The 23,339-nt window shown below is 36.8% G+C and overlaps 1 protein-coding gene across 8 annotated transcripts in view; it reads left to right on the forward strand.

Annotated features, from left to right (window-relative positions):
• Positions 1 to 23,339, forward strand: part of TRAPPC9 (trafficking protein particle complex subunit 9) — a 411,991-nt gene that overhangs the window by 34,643 nt on the left and 354,009 nt on the right. For all 8 annotated transcript variants that reach the window (XM_085539279.1, XM_085539281.1, XM_085539277.1 and 5 more), the window contains 6 exons: positions 1,223 to 1,349; positions 4,641 to 4,786; positions 7,699 to 7,784; positions 15,692 to 15,818; positions 17,326 to 17,458; positions 22,496 to 22,659. In XM_085539279.1, the coding sequence (XP_085395405.1) occupies positions 1,223 to 1,349; positions 4,641 to 4,786; positions 7,699 to 7,784; positions 15,692 to 15,818; positions 17,326 to 17,458; positions 22,496 to 22,659 (783 nt within the window). The remainder of the gene's footprint in view (positions 1 to 1,222; positions 1,350 to 4,640; positions 4,787 to 7,698; positions 7,785 to 15,691; positions 15,819 to 17,325; positions 17,459 to 22,495; positions 22,660 to 23,339) is intronic.

The following is a 23,339-nucleotide window of genomic DNA, read 5'->3' on the forward strand; positions in this document are numbered from 1 at the left end:
AAAGAATGTTCATTGTACTTGGAACCCTTATAGGTGTAAGAGTATTCACATATCTCATCCTCCCATCTAAACACAAGCTTTGAGATTTATTTCTGTTTGATGAGACTCCAGTCTCACCAGAGAACAACAATTTGGTATTCAGGCCATAAATATCCCATTTTTTGTCAGGAAACACAATTGTATGAATTGCAGGAACTGGTATTTCCAGAAAGTTCAGAGTCATGAAGATCATGAAGATCTTCATTTCACGATTCATGAGTCATGAAGATGAGATGATAATGTATGTTTGCTTGAATTTGTATGTATTTTAAGCAGAACCAAAGAAAACTTTTCATACTGGTTGTTAACATTTAGCAGCATAGTATAATTATTTTAAGAAGTAGGTAATTTTAGTGCAAGATAACCTCAAAATCCATTGGTTTCTCTCTTTTTTGCCATTGATACTTTTATTTAGGATAAGGCTTTTTTACATGACGTTGTTACAAATAGCCTTCACGTGCCTGATGCAGTTTGCTGTGGGTATTTAGATTTGCGAGTTCTATTTTAGAAATTGTTATCTTGTCAATGAAAGAAAACCCAATGAAAAAATTACTCAGGTTGGAACAGACCTCAAAGATCATCAAGTCCAACCACAGCCTAACCATAGTACCCTAACTCTAACAACCCTCTGCTAAATCATATCTCTGAGCAGCACATCCAGACGGCTCTTAAACACATCCAGAGATGGTGACTCAACCACCGCCCTGGGGAGCCTATTCCAGAGTTTAACTACCCTTTCTGTAAAGAAGTGTTTCCTAATTTCCAACCTAAACTTACCTTGGAACAACTTGAGGCCGTTTCCCTTCGTCCTGTCACCTGTGAGAAGAGATTTGCCCTGCTCTCACTGTAAGCACCTTTCAGGTACTGGAAGAGAGCAATAAGGTCTCCCCTCAGCCTCCTTTTCCCCTGAGTAGGTACACATGGACAACTTTTAAAGTTATAAAAAGTGCATAGAACTGTCTTGGTTACTGAAGACCATTTAAGTAGTTTTGCTTTATTCACTTCAGGATTTTGGTGCATAATGTTAAGTATTCTCATACAGGAGTTGGTATTCCATTAGAGCGACCTTGTAAAAATGCAAAAAAGGAAAGTAAAGCGTCAGATCATTATTTCATTTTAAACTTTTGTTGCGTATATGCTAGAAGTGTTTCTTACTTTTATTTTCAACTAACTTCTTTTCTAGAAAAGAAAGATGTGACACAGAGCTTGGAAAACTACACAGCAAAATGCCCTGGCACAATGGAATTCATCACTCTTCCAGATGGTTTGAAGTTACCTCCTGTTCCATTCACCAAGTTGCCTATTGTGAGGTAGGACTCCAAATGCAATCTTTAACTTTTCCACAGTACCTGTCAAATTTTAAAGGATACTGGAAGGGTGTAGTCTTCTCAGTTTCTGTAAGCTGTTCACAATAACATGAAAAAATGTCAGAATGTCAAATTGTTTTGAGAAGTTCTTGGGCAAAAATAGAGCTTTTGAGCAGAAAATACTTTTTTTGTGGTCTTTAGATTCAGAAAGAGAGGATTTTTTTAAAAATAAAACTGTCATTCAGGAGTTTCTGATACAATCTAAGAGAAGTGTTTTATAATTGCAGTTGAGATTTAAGTTAGATCATCAGGTCACGCCAATGACTAATACATTTTTTAGACTAAAGCCTAGTATAAAGTATTTGAGACAGACACAGGGATGGAATAACTGCAATTTGGCATGAAATTAAAGGCTAAAAGAAAATCTTTGTCAGAATGATGACAGAAAAAATGTATTGGAAGTTATTGAAAGTTCTCAGAGAAATTTGATTTCTCTGTGGGATGTCGTCAGACATAATGCAAGCGTTCTGTTATCACAGAAAGATAATAAAATGCATAAGTAAAAAGAGAAAACAATATTTTCAGATTATTTTCAGTCTCTAAAATGACATAAATGTTTTATTCTGTGAGTGCTTTTTGATTCTGTGGCCGGTTTTACACTTCTGCTTCTCTTTCACTGAAGACAAAGACCTTGTTTAACTGTTTGTAGTATGTTAAATGCAATAGGTTTGTTCTCACTAGCAATTTGTTGTGCAAAATATGCTCTCTTAAGGTACAGATTAGACTAGAGCATAGGTCTGAAGTTGGACATACATAGCAGACAAACCAGCAGTGTCCTGAGCAGTGGTTTGTCCCATAGTGGGACCACTTGCGTTAGTTGGCCACCTGGTCACCCCACACCTCATGTGTATTCCTGGGAAGAAGATGCATCTTCTTGGAGATCTACCAGCATTGTATTGTATGTTCAAGATCAGGTTGGCTGCGGCCCTGCGCATCCTGATCTAGTGCCAGATCTGGTGCTCATTTTTGAGATATAAATGGGTGGGAATGGTGTTTTGACCATTGTTGAATAACCCAAGCTTATGATTCAGTCCATTGTAGAGCCTCACAGTGTATAAAATACATTCCCTTGTAATGATGGTGCAGAGTTTTATTTACAATTGGCATTTTATTGTCTACTGGTTATTAATCCATTTAATGTGTCATACTAATTTTAGGTACAAATGTCTTAATTGAAATACTGTTAAACACTGAACTGCCTTAGTGAGACCAGAACACAGTAGCATTATTACTTTTTTCTCCCTTGAACCCATGATGCAACTGAAGAGATTTGGCTTGGCGAAATCTTTGTAGTTAATTATTCATGGTAGGTAGTATTTAATGCCCGTAGCTGTCCTTAAGTGTTTATTCCTTCTACTTCATATAATCCGTTTCACTATTTTTTTTCCTGCTATATCTTTTAACTACATAGTTGGTCTATTATTGACAATTATTAAGTATTATTTTTATGTGTTTTGTAGCCTTTGGAACTTTGGAATTTTTTGATATTTCAAATACTGTAGTGCAAATTGAAAGGCGTTTTGAGCTTTTAATTGTTTGTCTGAAGCTTTAGAAATTAAAAGCACATGCGAGTGGAAAGTATTTCAGTATGGTATACCATGAAAAGCCCTAGAATTTTATCCAATACAAAACAGGAGAATTAACTGTGTTACTATATAATACTTGGCTTAAATTTGCATTCTAATTTGTACTCAGGTCTAAGCAGAAGGGTACTGTACTTTGCTCAGATGATTCCGGAATCTGTCATAGTCTCTCTTTTTTTCCTGAAGCTTTTTCCTGTTATTTTGCCTTTGTCTGTGATGCTGACACAGGTATCAACAGATAATGAATGGATGTGATATATTTCTTGTTCCAAAGACTTTTCTTATTCTCTTGTAACTTCTTATCAAGTGTTCTGTATCACAGAGGTAACTTGTCTTTGTAGTATTCCTCTTACAGCATCATTATTTTTCAGTAATAGCACCTTATCTTGAATGGTTTGGGCAATTTTTAAAACAAATGGCTTTCTTATATGTATGCACTTTTTATTAGTTGGAATATTGGCTTCTTTGGTTGATAAAGCTATTCTTCATTGTGCTGAGCTTCTAAACATGGAGGACTTGATTTTCATGTTCTCTGTGATAGTTTGTTGTTTTGAAGTTTTTAGTGTAATTCTGTAACTGGCATGTGAATGACTTGAATTTTATCATGTAAATGCTGCAAAATTGTTTTAACATTTAAGGAAACACCTTCTTTTTGAGGTGAAGGCACTTGATTATAAGTTGTGGAAGGCAGGTTTCTTTCTTACTTTTCCTGTGCTTATCATGATATTTGGTGAACTATATAAAAACATGAGAATTTAATCATGTACTGTAACATCCATATCCTCTTTGTAGTGTTCTCAAAAAGCTGAGTAGAGGGGGACAATCACCTCTCTCTCCCTGCACTTGGCCTTATTGAACCTCATTAGGTTTTCAAGGGCCCACTTGTTTAGTGAGTCCAGGTCCCTCAGATCAGTAATAGGGAAAGAGGAGATTTTGTTTGTTCATCTTTGAGCAGCTTTGGGTTTTCTGGTATTCTTACACTTGGCTCCTCAGCTGAGTTTTGAAGTCTCCCGGGGTTTTGGCTGGACTCTCATAATCAGCACACTTAGGTGCGTACATAATCTATCTTGAAGCATAGAAATGCCTTTTTTAAAGTTTAGTGCAGGCAAGATTTTTGAGCATTTTAATTCATGGTTGTCTACCACCAGTGTGGTGGGATGCCTGTGGCAATTAGCAAAAAATGAATGTTTTTCTGTTGATTCCATCAATAGTGGAAGACCAATGGTTTCCTTGCTTTGTATCACAGGAATTCTTGTCCAACAGAAAGATGGTTTAATCAATCCTTTTCTGTCTGTTTGTAATTGCATTATGATCTTTAAACAAGACCTCTCCAATTCCTGTGATATTTCCTTCCTTCCATATGCAATTTTAGGTACTTAAAATGCTTTCAAACCTATTTTATTCACTTTTTAAAAGTTCTTTATTTGTGTTATATTGTCCAGTGAAATTTTGTCTGGCTTTGGCTTGGGTTTGTTAAATATTTGGTTGCTTTCTGGAGTTTCAGTGTATCCATAATTTATTCACACTTATTTTGGAAACTAACAGCTGATTTTCAAATCACTTGCTAGTTTTGCATTTGATGCTTTCTCTAGAAGATGTTTGGTATTTGTTTTTAACATAACCTTCCATAACAGTTATTTTTACTTCACAGGTCTGTGAAGCTCTTGAACCTTCCCACCAGTCTCCAACCTCACAAAATTAAAAGTCTTCTTGGTCAGAATGTGTCAACCAAAAGCCCCTTCATATATTCTCCAATTATTGCTCATAGTCGTGGAGAAGAGCGAACTAAGAAAATAGGTAAGAATATTTTTTGGTGTTTCACATTGTTTTGTTAAGTTGGAAATTCTTTCTTGCTCAGGGATAGCAAACCTGAATTTCTCCTTGAATTAATCAGTTTTTTAGCCAAAGAGCAAAAGTTTGTTCTCCTCAGGGGCTTTTGAACCTGTGGGGCAGTTCAGCCAGGTCAGAAGTTGGAAGAAAGTCATTGCTGATCAAATTCTTTTACAGATGAGCTGGGTGCTCCTCAGTACCCAAAGTTTGTATCACCTGGAAGTTTGGATGGACATGGTAGCAAAGGAATGTACAGAACAAAACCACAGTTCCACTATAAGAAGCTGAGGAATTTAATAATCCTGGAAGACAACGTGTTTGCTTTTTAACATGTATTTGATCTTCTTTAATTAGAAGTAAAAGCAGTAATTAATGGTCTGTTTTTCTGTTAAGGAAACAAAAGGGAAAACAAAGCCCTTTATAAAAGTCCTAAGTTTTCAGCTTTTAAGCTTTCAACTTGATAAGCTTTTCTGATTGAAAACAATAAATTGGATTATTTTATTCTGTTTAAATGGATTTAATATGCACTAGTCATGAGGGGTAAACCTCATGGTTTATGACATAAAGGGATTTTTCTTATAAAGTCCTGATAGTCGAAGTAGTATAACACAGCTCTCTTAGGAAGTCTTGTGAGTAATCTCTCGTATTGATATGCAGATGGTGTAAGTACAGCTCTTAACCTCACACCATATAACTGGATTTTACCTTCCCTTTCAAAAGCTTTTCCTCCTGGGTAGCAATTCTATAGCAATGTCCTGCACTCTTTAATGTAGATCTTATGGGAAGCAAGCTATAGGTAGCTAGTGAGGGCTCTTGGTGTTGCTGGTTATGGTTTCCAAGTGAGCGGGTTGACACAGAGTGTATTATGTGTTTTCCTGAAAATAAATGTCAGTGGTTTTGTTGGGTGGGCAGCTTGGAGTGTATTTGACAGTGAGAAATTGGTCAAACCTGCAAAAATATAAGAAGCCCCAGATATTGTTGTCTTTGGGAGAAAAGACATTAGAGCATCAGAGCAGCTAATGATTTTGTTTGTTTTGAGTAAAACTTAGCAAGATGAAACAATTTTCCCCCAGTGATTTACATTTTCAGAATCACTTTCTGTGGTTGCATTGCATGCATTTTTCAGAAAGGGAATTCTGATCCTCTGGTAGTTCTTCTAATCTGGAAATTACTGTAATTTGCAAGGGCTGAAATGCTTGCTTTGGTTCATTGTTAACCATAATGGGGGCTCAGTGCTTAAATAGCTTTGAAACTGTGTGAGGGCTCTTGAGAGAAGCTATCAGTTCTTTTGGGGACTGTAGAGTGCAGAAGACTTTGGACACTAATAAATTAATTAAAAACAAACAAAACAGTACAAACAGCTACAAAACATCCCACACAAATTTGCGTTTGAACATTTAGTTTTAACCTGCTGTTTTACTTCCCTGGTTTCACAGTAATAAAACCTGTTAATATCTCAGAATGTATGCTGTTAATTTCTAGTCGCGTTAATTGGACTTAAACATTTGCATTAAGCATATCTCCCTTGAGCTCCCTAACACTGCTTGCAAAATGTAATCAGATAATGATTGTCAATGTGCTGTTAGAGTGCAGATGGTTTTAATTGTGAGTTACGGTCTTAATAATCCTGTTTTTTTACAAAACATTTTCTAATATCCTAGAAAAAAGAGCATTAATAATGTGTTTAAATCATTAAGTAAACTATTTAAAAGTTAATCTGGGTGTGTTATAGACTAGATTATGGTCATGATTTATTTAATCTATTTAATGAGTATTTTAAGTCCACCTTTTGTTTATTTAGACTGTAGGTCCCTCACCTTATATGGCAAGTAAAATCTGAATGTAGAGTGCACGTGGTTATGGTGAGAAGTCTGGGAGGCAGGAAGAAGAACCACATGCAATTTGTGGTTCCAAATGGCCTTTGTGTATGGAGTACCCCAACAGAAATGGTTTATGTGCCACAAACTTCCCTTGCTTACATTCTTTACCTCCTTAAATGCAACCAAAAGCACTGAAATTTTACACTTTGTGTGGTGATTAGTCCTTAAAGCTTCAACTCTGTAACTTGTGGTAGGATAGGTCAAGAAATAAGCTGCCCTTGCACCTTTCTGTTTACTGGTCATGGATCTTTCCTAAACGTTTTAAGAAATGGATCTTTTCCTAAACAGAAATTAAATTTAATATCTTCTGTTATTGGTTAAGTCTCCCTTTTGTAACCATCAATCAATCAATAAATAATCAGCATCAATATTTCTTTGTGTCATCTTCCCATCCCACAGTATTTCCCAAACTTCCTACTGTGCTCTATGGGAAATCAATGGGAGAAAATGGATGTGGCATTTTGCTTAATTTTGAATGATTTTTAATTCACTCCATATTGTCAACTATGTATAGATGAAGATTTGTTTCCATCATTTTCCATATCCTTTTTCCTTTGGTGTTTGTTCCCTATCTGATTGTGTTTTAACTGAGCCGTGATGCAAGGTGATGTGTACTTTGGGCCTTCCAGTATGGAAATACTGAAGCTTTCAGATGGTTACCATTCAATAGGTGTTTAAGTACTCTTTTGAACAGGGGCCGGAGTTAATTTTGCCAAAGCAATGTTGGCACAATGCAACGTTGGGCTCTGGAGCACTACTGGCATTAATATAATAAGCCTGTTAATGAACGTTTCCAGTCATTTAACACATTGCTTTACCTGTGATTTGCAGCTAATGTCCATTGGTACACTTGAATAGGACTTGGGCTGTGCAGATGACAGAGAGGTGTTAATTTCAAATATAAAGATAATGTAACACTCTGACAGCTCGGCTGATGCTCATTTTTATAACACTACAATTATGCAATTCCTGCATTAATTCTATATTCATTTCATGTAGACTTCCAGTGGGTCCAGGGAGATGTGTGTGAAGTTCAGTTGATGGTGTACAACCCTATGCCTTTTGAGCTGCGAGTAGAAAACATGGTATGTATCTTCAAAAAGATTTTCTAACTTCTTCAGTAGTTTAGAGTTTTCATACTGTTTTATATAAATCAATTGGTTTGAAATCTGTTTAAATGAGTATAGCATCAGTTTAACAGTGCAGCAGTGTAAGTTCTCTCATGTTTTTGCAGTGGTGATGAGGTACTGAATTGAAACGTCAGTTCTTCAGAGTTCAAATGCTTTACTGCTACTGACCTGTGAATCAATTCTATATCTTTCTGCATTGATTCAAACTCATGCTAAATAATTTATTGATGCCGGTTTTCAAGTAATAATCATATCCTAAAGCCTAATAATTAGTCTATTCTTCCTCCTGTTACTTAAAAAAAAAAAAAAGTTTTTATCCTAGCTTTACAAATTCCCATGTTGAGGAATGAAAATAACTCATTCTGAGGAGCTTTGATTTATAATAGATGCTTATGGATGTGCTATTCCCAAGCATATGTGTTATTTGAAACTACTGGGTGCTAAATTGCTGAGATGGAAGTGGGGAGAAAGAGGCTAAAACACAGAGAAATGTCTCAGATTAGAGGGTTCAAGCCCAACCTTTCTGCTGAAACACAGTGGATTCTTTTCCTCTTTATGCCAATTAACAGGTTTTTTAAAGTTACTATCTCTTAAAAGGTTAAACATTCCTTAATTGCCAAACCACCTTAGTCTGCAGTCACTCCTAATCCAGTGTTGTCCTTAGTTAAATACTTTCACCTTTTCCCCAGTCTTTAATATTGCTTTTAAAAAGGAGTCCCGACTTGTACAACCCACAAAGTAAGTAAGACTATATGAGTAAATTAGGATGTATTTATATGCTCAGGATTTGTGTTTTAATTGATAGTTGTACTGCAGTGACTGGTCTAACAATTAGACCTAAATTGCTGGTAATATGCCACATATGATATTTTTTTCTGCAGGATATGAACACACCCAAAGGCTGTAGTTAGAATACAGAAAAATTCATTCTTGGAAGCTACTTGGTTCCTTCAGCAGCATTTTGTTATTATGTTACAGAGGCACTCCAAAATGTTAGGAATGAATAGAAAAAGTAATGGTAAATGTGTGCATCAGAAAGGACTCCATGTAAAAATGGTTTTAAGAACATTTTGATTTATGGTCTAATCTGTCTTGTGTGAGTAATGATGAAATTATATATTCAAAATCTTTTTGGATAAATTCTTAATGAGGAAATTTCTTATAAGTGGCTGCATACACTTAAGAGTTTGGAATACAGTTATTTATACGAGTGTGCACTTCATCCATTCACTGTGAAAATTAATTGTAATAGTATGAATACTACAAGCTAGATGGTTATCTTCTGAATTAATTCTGCATTGCACTTTCATTGGTAAGCACCGGAGGAAGTAGAAATGCAGACTAGATACAAATAATTGAAGTGATTAACATAGTTCTTTAGTCAGTGTTCCAAAAATAGATTGCTTTGAGAAAATCTGCTGTGCACTAATGTTGTCTAATTGGTAGAAATGAGTTGATTTTGCTTCATTTGTGTAGAATCAGGAATGTAGGCAGCAGATGAGGACAGCAATTACTCCTCTCAACTCAGCGTTTGAGAGACAATGTCTTCAGCACCAAATGTTGAGCTCCCTGCATAGCAGCAGTGCATGTGGAGTGGTGTCAGTGCAGCAGCATAGGACGGGTGAGGAGAACTGCATCTGTTCAGTCTGAAGAGGAGAGGACTAATGGGGTAATTCCTGTTGCTGTCCTTCTCACTCGGGAAGCTGCAGTGAAAACAGAGCAGGACTCTTCCCAGAGGTGCACAGTGTAAGTTTCCCATATTGCAGCAATGGGAAACTTTCCTAATAGAAAAATTCTATCTGCCAACATCGCAGCGGCCATACAGTAGGAACAGGTACCTGAGAGGGAGGTGGAATCACCATCTTCAGAAATCCTCAAAACTTGAGTGGACAGGACAGTGAAAATAAACTTACGTTGACATGAAAGTCATTCCTGTTAGGAGCAGTGGGTTGGGCAAGATGACCTCTGACATTTCCATCCAGCCTGGCTTGTTTTGATTCTTTGATGTTGTTTATGGATTTACTGGAGTGTGGGAATAGTTATTACTTTATCACAAGAACGAAGTCTTTGTGGTTTTATTTTAATAATTCAGAACCTTTAATATTTTAAAAGGTTTTGTTTTATTATTAACGTGTACTCATGTCTGCAGTCCCCGTGCCTTCTTGTTGTCTGATTTCTTGTAATTTTCATGTTCTTTCACATTATTTAGCCTCAGAATAATTTGTACAGCGAGCATATCCTTTTCATTTAGTGTCAGTTTTAGCCTGTCTGGCCCACAGCTTTTTCCTTCATTCTGACTCAGCACCTTACCTGTGCAGTGTGACTGCTTATTCAACCTCATTCCCAATGACTGGCAGTCCTTTGAATTCTCCATTACATGATGTCCCCTGTTGTTTCCCTTTGTCATGGTTCATTCTTCATCAGCGTGCAACTGTCTTGAAATCTGTAGTCTTACTCCATTATTTTTTCTCCTTATTTTCCATTTCCATTAACTTTAAGTTTCATCTGTTGTTGTTTGAAGTTACGTACTGCATGTTAAACTCTGGAAGCATCGGTCCAAACTTTTGTAAGTGCACTTGTCCTTGTGTATCACCCTGCTTGGTATGGCTGAAAGTTTGGAAGGTAGTCGACATAGTACCATAGACCTGTTCGTGTTCCACCACCCTCACAGAGGGCAGGTGCCCCAGCCCTCTGATCTCATGGCCCTCCTATGGACCCACTCAAACAGCTCCATGTCCTTCTTGAGTTGGGGGCCCCAGAACTGGACACAGTACTCCATGTGGGGTCTCACAAATGTAGTGTAGAGGGATAGAATCACTTCCCTCGACATGTTGGTAGTGCTTCTCTTGATGCCATCTGGGATTACTGCTAAGTACATTTAGTTTATAGAAGAGTGTAGAGGCATGACACCTTATTCAGGTGAAGAAGCCTTGTAAAGTCAAAATGTTGACTTTTCTTTTAATTTCCTGAAAATCTTTTGCGTCGTAATCATCTGTTCCTGAGTTGGAAATCTCTTTAGATACCCGTCTCATTTAGAGACATTTCATAGATGCGTGTCTCATTTCTTTGTAACTTAACTCTTTTCTGTATCCTGATTTTCTATTGTCCATGTAGTGGGAAGACTCATCCAATATCAGCGATGTAATGCTTATAAAATGGCAAATAAGAGTATCTAATCATGGAATACAGTGGCAATTAGGTCCAACAACTGTATATTTTGGTCAGTGAGGTAAAGTAGGGGTGGTCAGAGGCGGCGCTTTCATAAACTTCAGCTTAAATAAACACAGAGGTAAAAATGATCCCAACTTCTTTTGTTTGCAGTGTGTTAGACTGAATATTTGTTTGCTGTCCCAGTGATGGGATCTAAGTCAAAAGAGTAGATTTGATGTTCAGCTGTAAATAAGTGTACATACAGCTTTCCATTTTTTCCAGGAGTATTGCTATCTGTTTAGACTTGTTCAGATGCATGAATGAATGCTACCCTCTGACTAACAGCTATGGATCCTTTTTTCTATCTGGGAAAAAATGACCTTTGGATTTCAAACAGAAAATAAAAAAATTCTGTGAAATCTCTGTCAGATTTATTTTATATCTTGGAAATAATGTCAAAGCTTTAAATCCTGGCTACGTCTGGTGGCATCTGCTATTAAAATAGAGCGCATATGAAGATACAGTGCAAAGTCTGTTAAGTCAATAAGGTTCTAACTACTTTTTCTCTCTGTTCCTCAAGCTTTGTTTTAAAGGCAAATAATGCTGTCTTCAAGGGCTGAGAAATTTTGAGGGACTGTTATTTATTGAGCTGAAGTATTTATTTTCTGCATTTACTGTAGAATGATGGTAGAGACAGAGCAGTAAAAATGGTATTTAATAAATGAATATCGTGGAACCGAAAAATATTGCCACAACACACAACGTTTCTGGAATTTGTGGCTTTAAAAGCTCATAACTCAAAATGAAAATCTTTCTTATATGATTCTCATACTGTTCGGAGCACGTGTTTATTTCAGGACAATTTAAGTGTAGTGTTTTGATTAATGATGGTGTAAGAATAGAAGTTGGGTTATTTTTTGTAAATTCCAAAACTATGTTATTAGCCACGAGTATTTTCCGTGTTTAAGAATAACACTGAAAATATTGAAAAATCTTTCTGTATAAGCAGGCTCGTCATTTAGCTTACACTCATTCAAATTCATGGAGTTCACGTCTTTGTTCTGTTTCTGCCCGCAAGGAGAGTATTTACTTACTGACAAGGCGCATGTCGCTGAAGCTATATTGGGCAAGAAAATACTCAAAACATGTGGAAGGAAGAAGGGTGAAAATGGTCATGTTTGATGTATTCTAGGTCTGCTTAAAATAATCGTGCTAGAAATAGTGGGGGAATAAATCTGTTAAATAAATATTTGGCTACGTTGTGTAAAGTATTCTCAGTGAGGAAACCAGCTTGGGCAGTGGTACTTGGGAACAAAAGTGTGAGTAAAATAAAAGTAAAGCTTAAAAAGGCAGTTAAATGCCCATGTTATTTTAACTGCATCCCCAAAAGCTACCGCTAACAGACAAGTTGTTTTGTTTCCCTGAAACTAAATGGAGATTTGAAGTTATTGAAAGGCCGGCTGTGGCAATAGCTTGGATATATCCACTCAGACTATTTAGGTTGTTAGAGAAATGTAATGAAATAAAAATCTTTCTTTGCCTGGTTCATAAATTCCCTTGTGGGAAACTTGCATACAGATGATTGTGTTTTTCTACTTGGTCAGAAAGTAGTGGTTACTAAATATCATTACTTAAATATAGTATAATATTCCAGGGAAGAGAAACCTGACACTCACTTCTTCCCTCCTCTTCTTTTTCCTCCTCTTCTTTTTCCTCCTCTTCTTTTTCCTCCTCTTCTTTTTCCTCCTCTTCTTTTTCCTCCTCTTCTTTTTCCTCCTCTTCTTTTTCCTCCTCTTCTTTTTCCTCCTCTTCTTTTTCCTCCTCTTCTTTTTCCTCCTCTTCTTTTTCCTCCTCTTCTTTTTCCTCCTTTTTCCTCCTCTTCTTTTTCCTCCTCCACTTTTTCCTCCTCTTCTTTTTCCTCCTCTTCTTTTTCCTCCTCCACTTTTTCCTCCTCTCTTCCCTTTCTGCCCTTTTTGCCCGTGTTTTCCATTTCCCCCCCTTTTCACCCTTCCCCTTTTCTGCAGCAGATATGTTTAGTTAAAGGGAATAACAGTAGTTCAGCTTTGATTTCATTTATCTAAGCAGTCTTAGGCACCAGAGGGCAATGTTTAGCAAATATTGCTGGATTCTGCTTTCCGGGTGATAGCAATATTGTGTCTTTCAGACATTCTAGATGACATCACTGTCTTTTCAAACTTATTTGTGTGGTTCAGGTTGGAAGAATAAATACATTGATTTCAGTTTATGCCTTTAAAACCGAGGCTTTGTTGAAGTTTTCATTGTTTTGTTTGCTTGGTTGTTTTTCATTTTGATGACCTTTTATGCTTTCTTGATACCTTTACATAAATATTGTAAGTTTTACTGGATGGTAAAACTCTCATAATGAGAGAAATACATGCTGTATTCTACTTCACGTGGTAATGCACTTGGGGCTCTTTAATTTTTTAGATCAGGAATAATCTGTGCTTAGAGAAGATATTTGACATTTCCATTGCATTCTCTTAAAACATTTATGGAAGTTTTTTTTTTTTGGTTATTGTTGTTGCTGGAGAATAGACTGAGGATGCATTTGTAATACAGTGTAAGCAAAATACATTCTGGTGAGGACTTATTTTGCTTTATCATTTATCTCGAGGTCAGCATGCTGTGTTTGTGATCATCGTGACCCCAGGGTGTCACTGTGATGCAGTTTCAGGGGGTAGACAAGAATGTACCTGTACATAGCTCTCTTTTTCTTTTGCTCCTCTATTGTTAGAACATTTCATTACTGGTAATTGCTCGAGGGTGGTAACTCATCCTTCTCATCCATAAGCACATTCATGTTTTGGTTGAGCCATTTTCCTTTCCTTAGGTATGTATTAAAGGAATAGTTATTAAGGTATTTTTCTAATTGGGAATTAGAAGATTGCTAGTCTGCCTTTGAGAGCAGATGTGAACCTTGGAGGTGCACCATTTGGAATCCTGTTGAATTAGAAATGAATATAGATGTTTTTAAAGGTAAGCAGTACAAGTATGGCCAGCATTGCTGCTGCTTAAACTCTTCCTTCAGTCCTCAAGTCTCTGCGTGTTTTTCTCTGCCTCAAACCATAAGCTTCTTTCTTTTTCATCTGTCATTGCAAACATAGTATCTGTTTCTTTTATAGACTCTCAAATTCCTATGAAGCATTTCATTGCAGTTAAGTTTTAATCTAATTGTACTTACTGCATTAATTGCTAGAGAGACTAACGTATCATCATTCCCTATCTCTCTCTCTATATAAGCAGCTAGTAACTTAGACTCCTGTTTTTTACAAAACATTTGTTACTTTTAACAGCATGTACTGTGCTCAAGCATCTTAAATACGTTAACTGAGCTTAAAAAAAAGTGATTGATTTACAGAGGAAATAATACTGTGTTCTGTAGACCATGAAATAAATGTATTTCTGGTTGCATTTCTTATTTTGTCGCATGTTTTTGCATCAGGGAGCTAAGAGATTACTCTGTCATATACAAAGGGAATAAATGCCAATGGTATCCCAGGCTCCATCAGAAGAGGGATGGCCAGTGGGGAGAAGAAGATTGTCCCTCTCTGCTCTGTCTTTGTGAGGCCTCATCTGGAGTACTGTGTCCAGGTCTGGGGCACACAATGTGATAATGACAGAGAGCTGTTGGAGAAGGTCCAGAGAAGGGCCGCTAAGATGATCAGAGGGCTGGAGCAGCTCCACCATGAGGACAGGCTAAGGGAGCTGGGCTTGTTCAGCCTGGAGAAGAGAATGCTGCAAGGAGACCTCATTGCAGCCTTCTACTATTTAAAAGGGGATTATATACAGAAGGGGAATCAACGTTTTACTCAGGTAGATAGTGAGTGACAGAACATGGGGAAATGGTTTTAAGCTCAAGGAGGGAAATTTGAGATTAGATGTCAGGGGAAGTTCTTCACAGAGAGAGTGGTGAGGTGCTGAAACAGGTTGCCCAGGGAGGCTTTAAGTGCCCCATCCCTGGAGGTGTTCAAGACCAGGTTGGATGGAGCCCTGGGCAGCCTGGTCTAGTACCAGATCTGGAGGTTGGTGGCCCTGCCTGTGACAGAGGGGACGGAAAACTGATGATCCTTGGGGTTCCTTTCAACTCAAACCATTCTGTGATTCTGTGAAATCGTGAAGTCTAACTGCAAACGTTAGGTGGTCAGTTTAGTGAGGTGAATGCCTTATTCAACTCCTAATTTAGACTTTTAGCTTAGTTAGAAAAAACTAGTCGTAGTATATTATCTGTAAATACTCAGTTTGTTCCTTCCCCATAAATAAATCTTTTCTGGCCTAGAACTTTAATTAAAGCTAAGCAAGAACTGCCATTGATGTTTCATTTTCATTGTCCAAAATGTAAGCAAATATATATGTAATGTCACAAGTCCAATTAAATGTGATTATAAAAAAAACAAAACACCTTGCTGATTATATCCCTTGTGGGTTTTTTTTTTCTGTGCATTGGGTATAAATTATTTGTATTTCATAGATCATTCTCAGCTCAGACACATCCTAAAACACAAGCTTCTATATTGAATACAAATCTTGCAGTAATTCTAGGAGGCTGCTTAAGTCACTGGAACTTTAAACCAAAGCAATTGCTATGTGCAAATTTGAATAAGCTGTAAAAGTTTGGATGATATATTGCAAGGGATTAAAATTTAAGTACATATCATAAACAAATTTATCTGTGTTGTACAACTTTTCTTCAGGGTCTTTTGACAGCAGGAGTAGAATTCGAATCTCTGCCTGCAGCCCTTTCTCTACCTGCAGAATCTGGTTTGTATCCAGTAACTCTTGTTGGTGTTCCACAAACCACTGGACAGATCACTATCAATGGTAAGGGATCTCTTTCATCGTTCTGCTCTGTATTTTGTATGTGCGTGAGTGATTGTAGAGCACAATTCAAATTGATGTGCTTCATACATTTGCTGCTCTGAATTCTTCTCAAAACGTAAAACAAAACAAAACAGAAAAATCAAGCAAAACCCCAAATATAACTATTTGAGATGCTAGACTTCATTGAAACCATACTATGGTGCTAAAAAATCAGTTGGTTGTAATGGTAATGACATATTTACAGTATCTTCATTATGAAAGGAACAGGATAATGAACTCAAACTTCATCTTATTAATGTTTTAATGTGGAAAGCTTCTGAGAAAAATGGCTTGAATTTTTTCTTGAGAAGGCAGAAGATGATCTTTCAGTTCCATTTTCTTAATTAACCATTTTCATGTAACACTACAGAAATTTTTGCTGATTGCTTGTGTGGAAACAATTTAGCTGATGCGCATAGTCTGATGAAATCAAGATGTCATTGCATTCATAAGGGTAAATGGAATTGTCTTCCTAGTGAGTGAAGAGAAACAAGAACTCTTTTAGAAAGCTGGCAGATCAGACTCCTGGTAAATGCAGTAGAACATGGTAGATGCAGCATGTAGTAGTACTGAGCCATATTAACAACGTGCAATCTTAGGTACATGCTCTCAGAATATAAAATAACAGGAAAAGAACTGTTTTAATAAAATCCAGCACCAAAAGAAGATGGATCTGAACTTGAAGAAGCTTTGCTTTTATTGTGTTTTTCCTAAATGCTTTTCTGCCTGCTCATAAAATGAGTTTTCTTTCTTTCTTGGTGTTTTTTTTTCTTTTTTCTTTTTCCCTTCAGAAACTATTTCAGTAAATACAGAATAGCATCAAAGCATTCAGGAACATTTGTTCTGTAGTTGTCCGCTTTTAGTTTCACATACTAAAAATGTATTGCAAGCAGAGGAGTTGATTTCTGTATTTGGTTGTTACTTGTATGTCAATGGATTATATTTTCCTCCAGATACAGGTTGGTATATATTGCTTGGCAAGGAATTGGTGTTGAGATATTTGACTGCTAAACTGAGCTTTTAGAGTATAAGCTGTGATATCTCATGGCAAGTGAATGCATATATCCATATTCAAGCTTTTTATAAGAATCATTTGCCTTGGGGTTGCATTATCTGCAGGATACTCCAGAGACTCTGCTGTCATTTTTTTTTTTGGAAGAGTCTCAACATTAATTGAAAGGTAACAGGTTATGTGCACTGATGGATGATGTGATAAAGTATTGTGAAATGTTGGTCTGTATAATATGAGTTATTATTTATTTAATAATGTTATCTAGGGCATTTGGAAACTTCTTTTTAAACTATTTTGTGTCCTGAGAAGATTCTCCTATAGAGAAGGTAGTGTTTTAGGCAGTAGAAACACTGGCAAGTTCTGGTAGGTAACGTTAGTGTATTAGATCTTTTAGAAAACAAAAGGAATGTGGGAATGTGTAACATTCTTGTGTTATTATTTTTAACAAAAAATCAGGTTACCATACCTCAGTTTTTGGAGTATTCAGTGATTGCCTTCTGGACAATCTACCGGGAGTCAAGACCAATGGCTGTACTGTTGAAGTCATTCCAGCTTTGCCAAGGCTACAGATCAGTACCTCCCTTCCAAGGTGAGAAGCTGAATATAATGAGGATTTTATTTGGTAATATTGAAGTATTAGTATTCATAAATATTCATAGTGAAGTGGTAACCCATGAAATATTGCGGGTTGGAAGGGGATCAATTAGACATCATCTGGTATAGGATGTTGCTCAAAGCAGGATGAGCTCTGACAAGTAATGTGTCTATAAAGTTACAAGAGGTTGCTCAGAACATGATCTCATTGACTGACCACAGCTGGAAAATTCTGCCTCAAGTCTCCTCGTTTTCAGAGTGAAACAAACAGCTCTTTGAATCTGTCCTTGTATGTGATGTACTCTGTCATCCTAATTGTTCTGATACTCCTGTCCTGGATTTTTTCCAGTATTTCTATATTTCTGTTTGATGGGGAAGCTCCAAACTAGACACTGTACTGCAGAAGCAATATGTTTAAAAGTTATAGGAAGAATTAACAACAGTAATCTCTTTATACTCTCAACAAACACGTCAATCACATCACAACTGTGTGTAGGCTAAAAGTGGTTGATTTTTTTTTTTTCCTTTTTTTTTTCTTTCTTCTTAAGCTTTATTTTTGGGTAAAGAATATAACTAACTTCACAACTTTAGAGAGAGATGGTAGGACATTAATTCAGCTCAGCTTTTGCTGAGAGCACTCACCTATTACGAAGCCTGTTGATCACTGTACAAGAGTCTTGCCATCCGTCTACCATTTTGCAAATTGTGGAGGATTTTGTTAGTTTTAAAGGTTCCTTTTAGCTATAGATCTGCAAACAACATTTTGTTGCTTCCTGATTCCTCTTCTTGTTCTATTCTTCAGTATAGCGTACTTCATAACTCAAGGTATTTAGTTTGGATATGATTTTTCCATATTTATGGATTTACTAGCGCAACGACACATCATCAGTAGGGTAAAACTAACCTGTCTTACGACGGTCTAAACCCAGCTCACGTTCCCTATTAGTGGGTGAACAATCCAACGCTTGGTGAACTCTGCTTCACAATGATAGGAAGAGCCGACATCGAAGGATCAAAACATTTCACTTTTCTTATGTGGAATGGGTTGCATTGGTAGCATTTTGTTGCAAAGATATGAAAGTAATACCCCGATGAAGACAGCAAAATAGTAAAACACTGTAGTTGTGTTGCATGCTAGTGAATTGGTTATTATAATATTGGCTATATATTCAGTCTGTATGGTTTAACTGTTGTAGGGGGACTGGTAGCTCAGAGTTGAACTGATGACTGAGCACGTAGTGAAGGGGTGTGGCTGGCTTAGGGAGCAAATTGTTTACACCCGTGTTTCCCATGCAAACAGAAAGGATGGCCCTATGTGCTCTGCTGATGATGTAGAACATAAACGAGATTTTCTTTGTATGTTTGTGTAAATTTCCTTTTTCGTTGGTGTTAAATTTGCTCTTAGTTTCTTCTTGAAAAGCATCTTCACAAATGCTTTAGTTTCTGTGTTCAGTCTCAGCTCTTGCAACGTACTGGATATTTGGATTTGCTCCTTGATACCTTGCAGTATGCCAAAGAATTTTCTCTCTGCAACCACTTTGTCCTTCTCTCAGACTTTTTGACAGTAAATTGCATTATGTAGCTCTTGTCAGCTCTGCTTTATCCTCTGGAGAAAAGCATTGTAAAGAAATAACAGAACACTGTTAATTTACAGTCAGCTTTTCTTATATATTGCCAGTATGTTTTATGTTTACATTTGTTTTGAGACCCATCCTACCAACATCTTAGCTGTGTTACTGAAAGGAAGTCTTTCTGACTGGGAATGTTAACTTCTGTTTAAGGTAATTTTATTGAGTTTATTCCCAGTTCATTTATTTTTGAAGTCTTTGAGATAATCTCAATACTGTATTTTGTGAGTGACTTCAAGGTTTGTTTGGAGGGTCAGCTAAAGACATATAGCTCTGTTTCATCTATTCCAGTGTTCGTTGAACCTAAGAGAGATTTTGAGATTTTGAGATAGTCATATTGGCAACAATAATTCCAGGCCTTTCTGTGTGTACCTGTGTTTTGTTTGGAACAGTTATGTTGTGAAAGGTCAGTTTATTAAGCTCAGCTTAGCAGATTTAATTTATCTTCCCATGGATTGAGAATGACTCAATAGCTGTTTTTGTTATTATAGGTATTTATACACACGTTTATGAATAAATTTATGTGATATAAAAATACTACACTACTGAGTGAAACGTTGGCGGCAAAGCTTTTAGAAAGAAGAACTGATGGGGAGGAAGACAAATGCATAAATAAAGTTATGGAAGTTTTGTCATGTGGATGAACTTAAAGGAGTGTCAGTCAGTTCCAGAAGACCTAGAAACTTTTGAAGCTGCAGGCTGGTGTGCCTGGCATCGTCACTGCTTCCTAATGTACTGAAACGCTTCCATGGTGTTCTTATCCTCAACATTTTGTTTATGGACAAGGAGCCAAGAACTTAAAGTTTGTATCTGAGCAGCCTAATTAAGGAATCATTGTTACTGTGTTCACTGTTAGATGTACTATTCAGGAAGGAAGAAAAAGAAATAGTGCATTTAAAATTATTGTCTATACAGGATAGTGCATTTAAAATTGTTATACATGCACTTCCTACCTGTTTTCCTGGTGTTATCCTCACCCTCCCACTGCTCCTCTGGGTCCTAAGGATGGCATTTTCAGCCTGTAGCCGATGTTACAGTGAGTTGTCCGCATCTGGAAACCTTCACCATGAGGAACACTTGCTGATGTCGTTTTTACTCTTTATTTTTTTCCACTTAGACATACATCAGGCTATTTTTATGGTTGCTAATACGCCTTGTAACCATGCTCTGCCTTTACTTGAGCTCCCTGGAACATTCAAGTTCATACAGACGTATGGGATGCTTTTTTCATATATTAGATTCTTGTTCTTTGTTTCCCTTGTTGCCCTGGATTTATTTTCTCCAGCTCTTCATTTCTTTAACTGATTGTTAGTAAATTGTTAATAGCTGTGGGATCTGCATTGCTAAGCATTTGCATCATCTTATCTGATGCTAGTACTCCACTTTGCTGCATCATATCCCTCTCATTTTACCTACCACTTCTTATTGCTATCCATGTAAGACCATAGGTGTGCCATGCAGAGGTAACAGAATTAAAGTAAATCAGGTGTGGACAGAAGGAAGATTGTGGCTAAGTTATGCATAGTCAAACTACTGTTACATGTTGGTCAGGATGGGTTCACTTCATGTGTTTAAAAACCATTTGGATGTGGTGCTCAGGGACGTGATTTAGCAGAGGGTTGTTAGTTAGGGTAGTATGGTTTGGTTGTGGTTGGACTCAATGATCTTTAAGATCTTTTCCAACCTGAATAATTCTATGATTTCAGTCCTGATGCCTTGTAAGCTGACAATAAACCTAATGCCTTCTAACTGGGAATGGCAAACTATGCTATCTGGTTGAGGGTTTACAATACTTGGATTTAAGAATGTGTGTTAAACCTGTGTTAAAGGTCATTCAAAGGGTGTGAAAGATGAATTAGCTTGGATTCAGGTGTGTAGATTTATGCATGAAAACTGGCCGTTATTTTGATTTGTTAGTATGCAGTCCTTAATACTTTCCTCCTTACATGAAGAGGAAGAAAGTAATTGAGAAATTCTCTCCTTTTTTTTTCCTTTGTTGGCATTCCAAATGCCCAAATGTCGCAGTGCTGTAATGATAGTATATACATAGCACTAATATTCAAATGATCGGAAAATGTATTCTAAGAATTTGTTATCTAAAATCTACTCTGATGTTTTTGCTGAGGCTGTGCTAGGGAGAGGCAGGGTATGAAGGAAAGACAGCAGAAATAACTGCCAAAAGAAGTTACTGAACCTGGGCTTACCAACAAATGTATCAGTCATTAATCTCAATAACTTTTGCTCTTGTATCTGTGATCCCTTCTGACCACTTTGCATTATCATGCAGAATACAGTCAAAAACTGAACCTCTGCCCATCTGTCTTTTTTCTGTAACCCTCCCTCCTTCATTCATGTTCTGAAGAGTTCATCTGTATTCACTGTTTCACCTTTCGAAGAGTGAATTTCTTCCAGGATCCACTCCCATGAGGTTTATGGTTTCTGCTGTCCACTGCACTCAGTCACTGACTGTTTCCTTGTTACTTCTTTCCAGCAAAGTTCAAGGTCACTGCTCAGTTCTCCTTTCTCCATGTGTCACTACAGCACTGTGAATATCTCCTATTTCAATAATTGTCTGGTTTGCTACATTTGTTATAAATACTTGATACTCTGTTTAAATAAGTTTTTAGATTTCTGAAACTTTATATTTCCATTCATTTTCTCTAACAGGTGCTTTTTTTTATCTCTTTTTTAAAAATTTATTTTTTTTAATATACATGTTGTACTGTTAAGTATATCTTTATACTTGTGATACTGTTTATGATCTCTTCAGCAACCTGTTTCTGGATGATCAGTTGCTTAAAGCAGTCAGTTCTGCTTGTTTGTTCATATAGCACATTGACAGTATGTTGGTGAAGTGTGGCAGTGCTTAACAATGCAAACTAATCTATCCTCCTTTGTACGTGGAAAGGTTTCATCTCATCTGAGGATTCAGCTACTGGTTGAATTTACTCTAATTTTTGCAGATCTGATGGGCTGATCAGAAAGCAGTGCAGGATCCTGCATATGGCTCTCACTGTTATCTGCTGTGGTGTTCAACTTGCTCCCCTTGATTCCTTTTCTCTCTTTTTAGTACTCAGACCTGGTGTTCAAATACTTGGCAGATCAGACGTTACTTATTTCAAGTCTGCTCATTCTGATAACCTTGTTCTTTTTTTTTTTTTTTTTTAACAGACTTTCAGTCACGAAGACATTTTTATGTTGTTTGTGCACAACACTTACATTTGTCTTCTGTTTAAAAAAATGAACGTGGCTAAAATTAGAATGGAAAATGATGTCAAGTATCTTCAAGGTTTCAGATCCGTAGGTTTTGAATCTTTGAAGAATGGCTAACAGAATGTAATAAGTTGGACAAGCTTTGAACACGCTTATTGTAATACTCCTTGCATGTTTGTCACATTTTGTAGGTCCGCTCATACACTTCAGCCTTCTTCAGGAGATGAAATCTCCACCAGTGTATCTGTCCAGCTTTACAATGGGGAGACTCAACAGCTGATCATTAAGTTGGAAAACATTGGAACAGAACCATTGGAAACGTTAGAGGTCACAGCGAAAACAGTCAACACCAAGGGTTTGTATGCTGTTAAGTTAGGAATAATAATCTTTTCCATAAATAAAAGCAGGGCTAGTTATGTTTATAGGATATTTATTTTAGGTCAACTTAAGGCGAACATAATCCCTGTTAAAAAGCTTCAAATCATTTTTGTATAAACATGAAAATGTAAGAATGTGCAGAAAGAAAATGAAGGAAAATGTGGAACTATCTGTATGTCAAGGGATCTTCTGTTTTTTTTCAGGAGTCTAAAATTCATTTTAGTGTTGGTTGGAAAGCAAAACCAAAAAAAGAACAACACAACAGCAACAACAAAAACCCAACAAAAACACAACCTAAAACTTCATGAAGGGGAAAAAATTGGTGAAAAGTAAGATTGTTGAGTCTAAATTACCTTCTCCTTATGTCTGTGTACAGTGATTAGTTAATTAAATGAATTACCATTAAAACTAATCTTCTCCTACTTGAAGGGAAGGAAATAAATAAGCCTACTTCTAGCTTACTCAGAAAGCGATAGGAAAATGTGGGATGAGACACTTATAAAAAAAAAAGCACAGCACAGATAAAATGAGCAATTTTGAATTAAAAGATTGAATTGAAGATACAGAAGAAGCACGCAGTACGTTTCCTGCTTTCGCTTCTCCTAAAGTACCCCGTACATGCTTACATTTAACCAATAGGCTGAGGCAGATATCACC

The sequence above is a fragment of the Coturnix japonica genome, chromosome 2 (genome assembly GCF_054131305.1).
Source record: "Coturnix japonica strain WE chromosome 2, WE-NBRP24, whole genome shotgun sequence".
Taxonomy (NCBI): domain Eukaryota; kingdom Metazoa; phylum Chordata; class Aves; order Galliformes; family Phasianidae; genus Coturnix; species Coturnix japonica.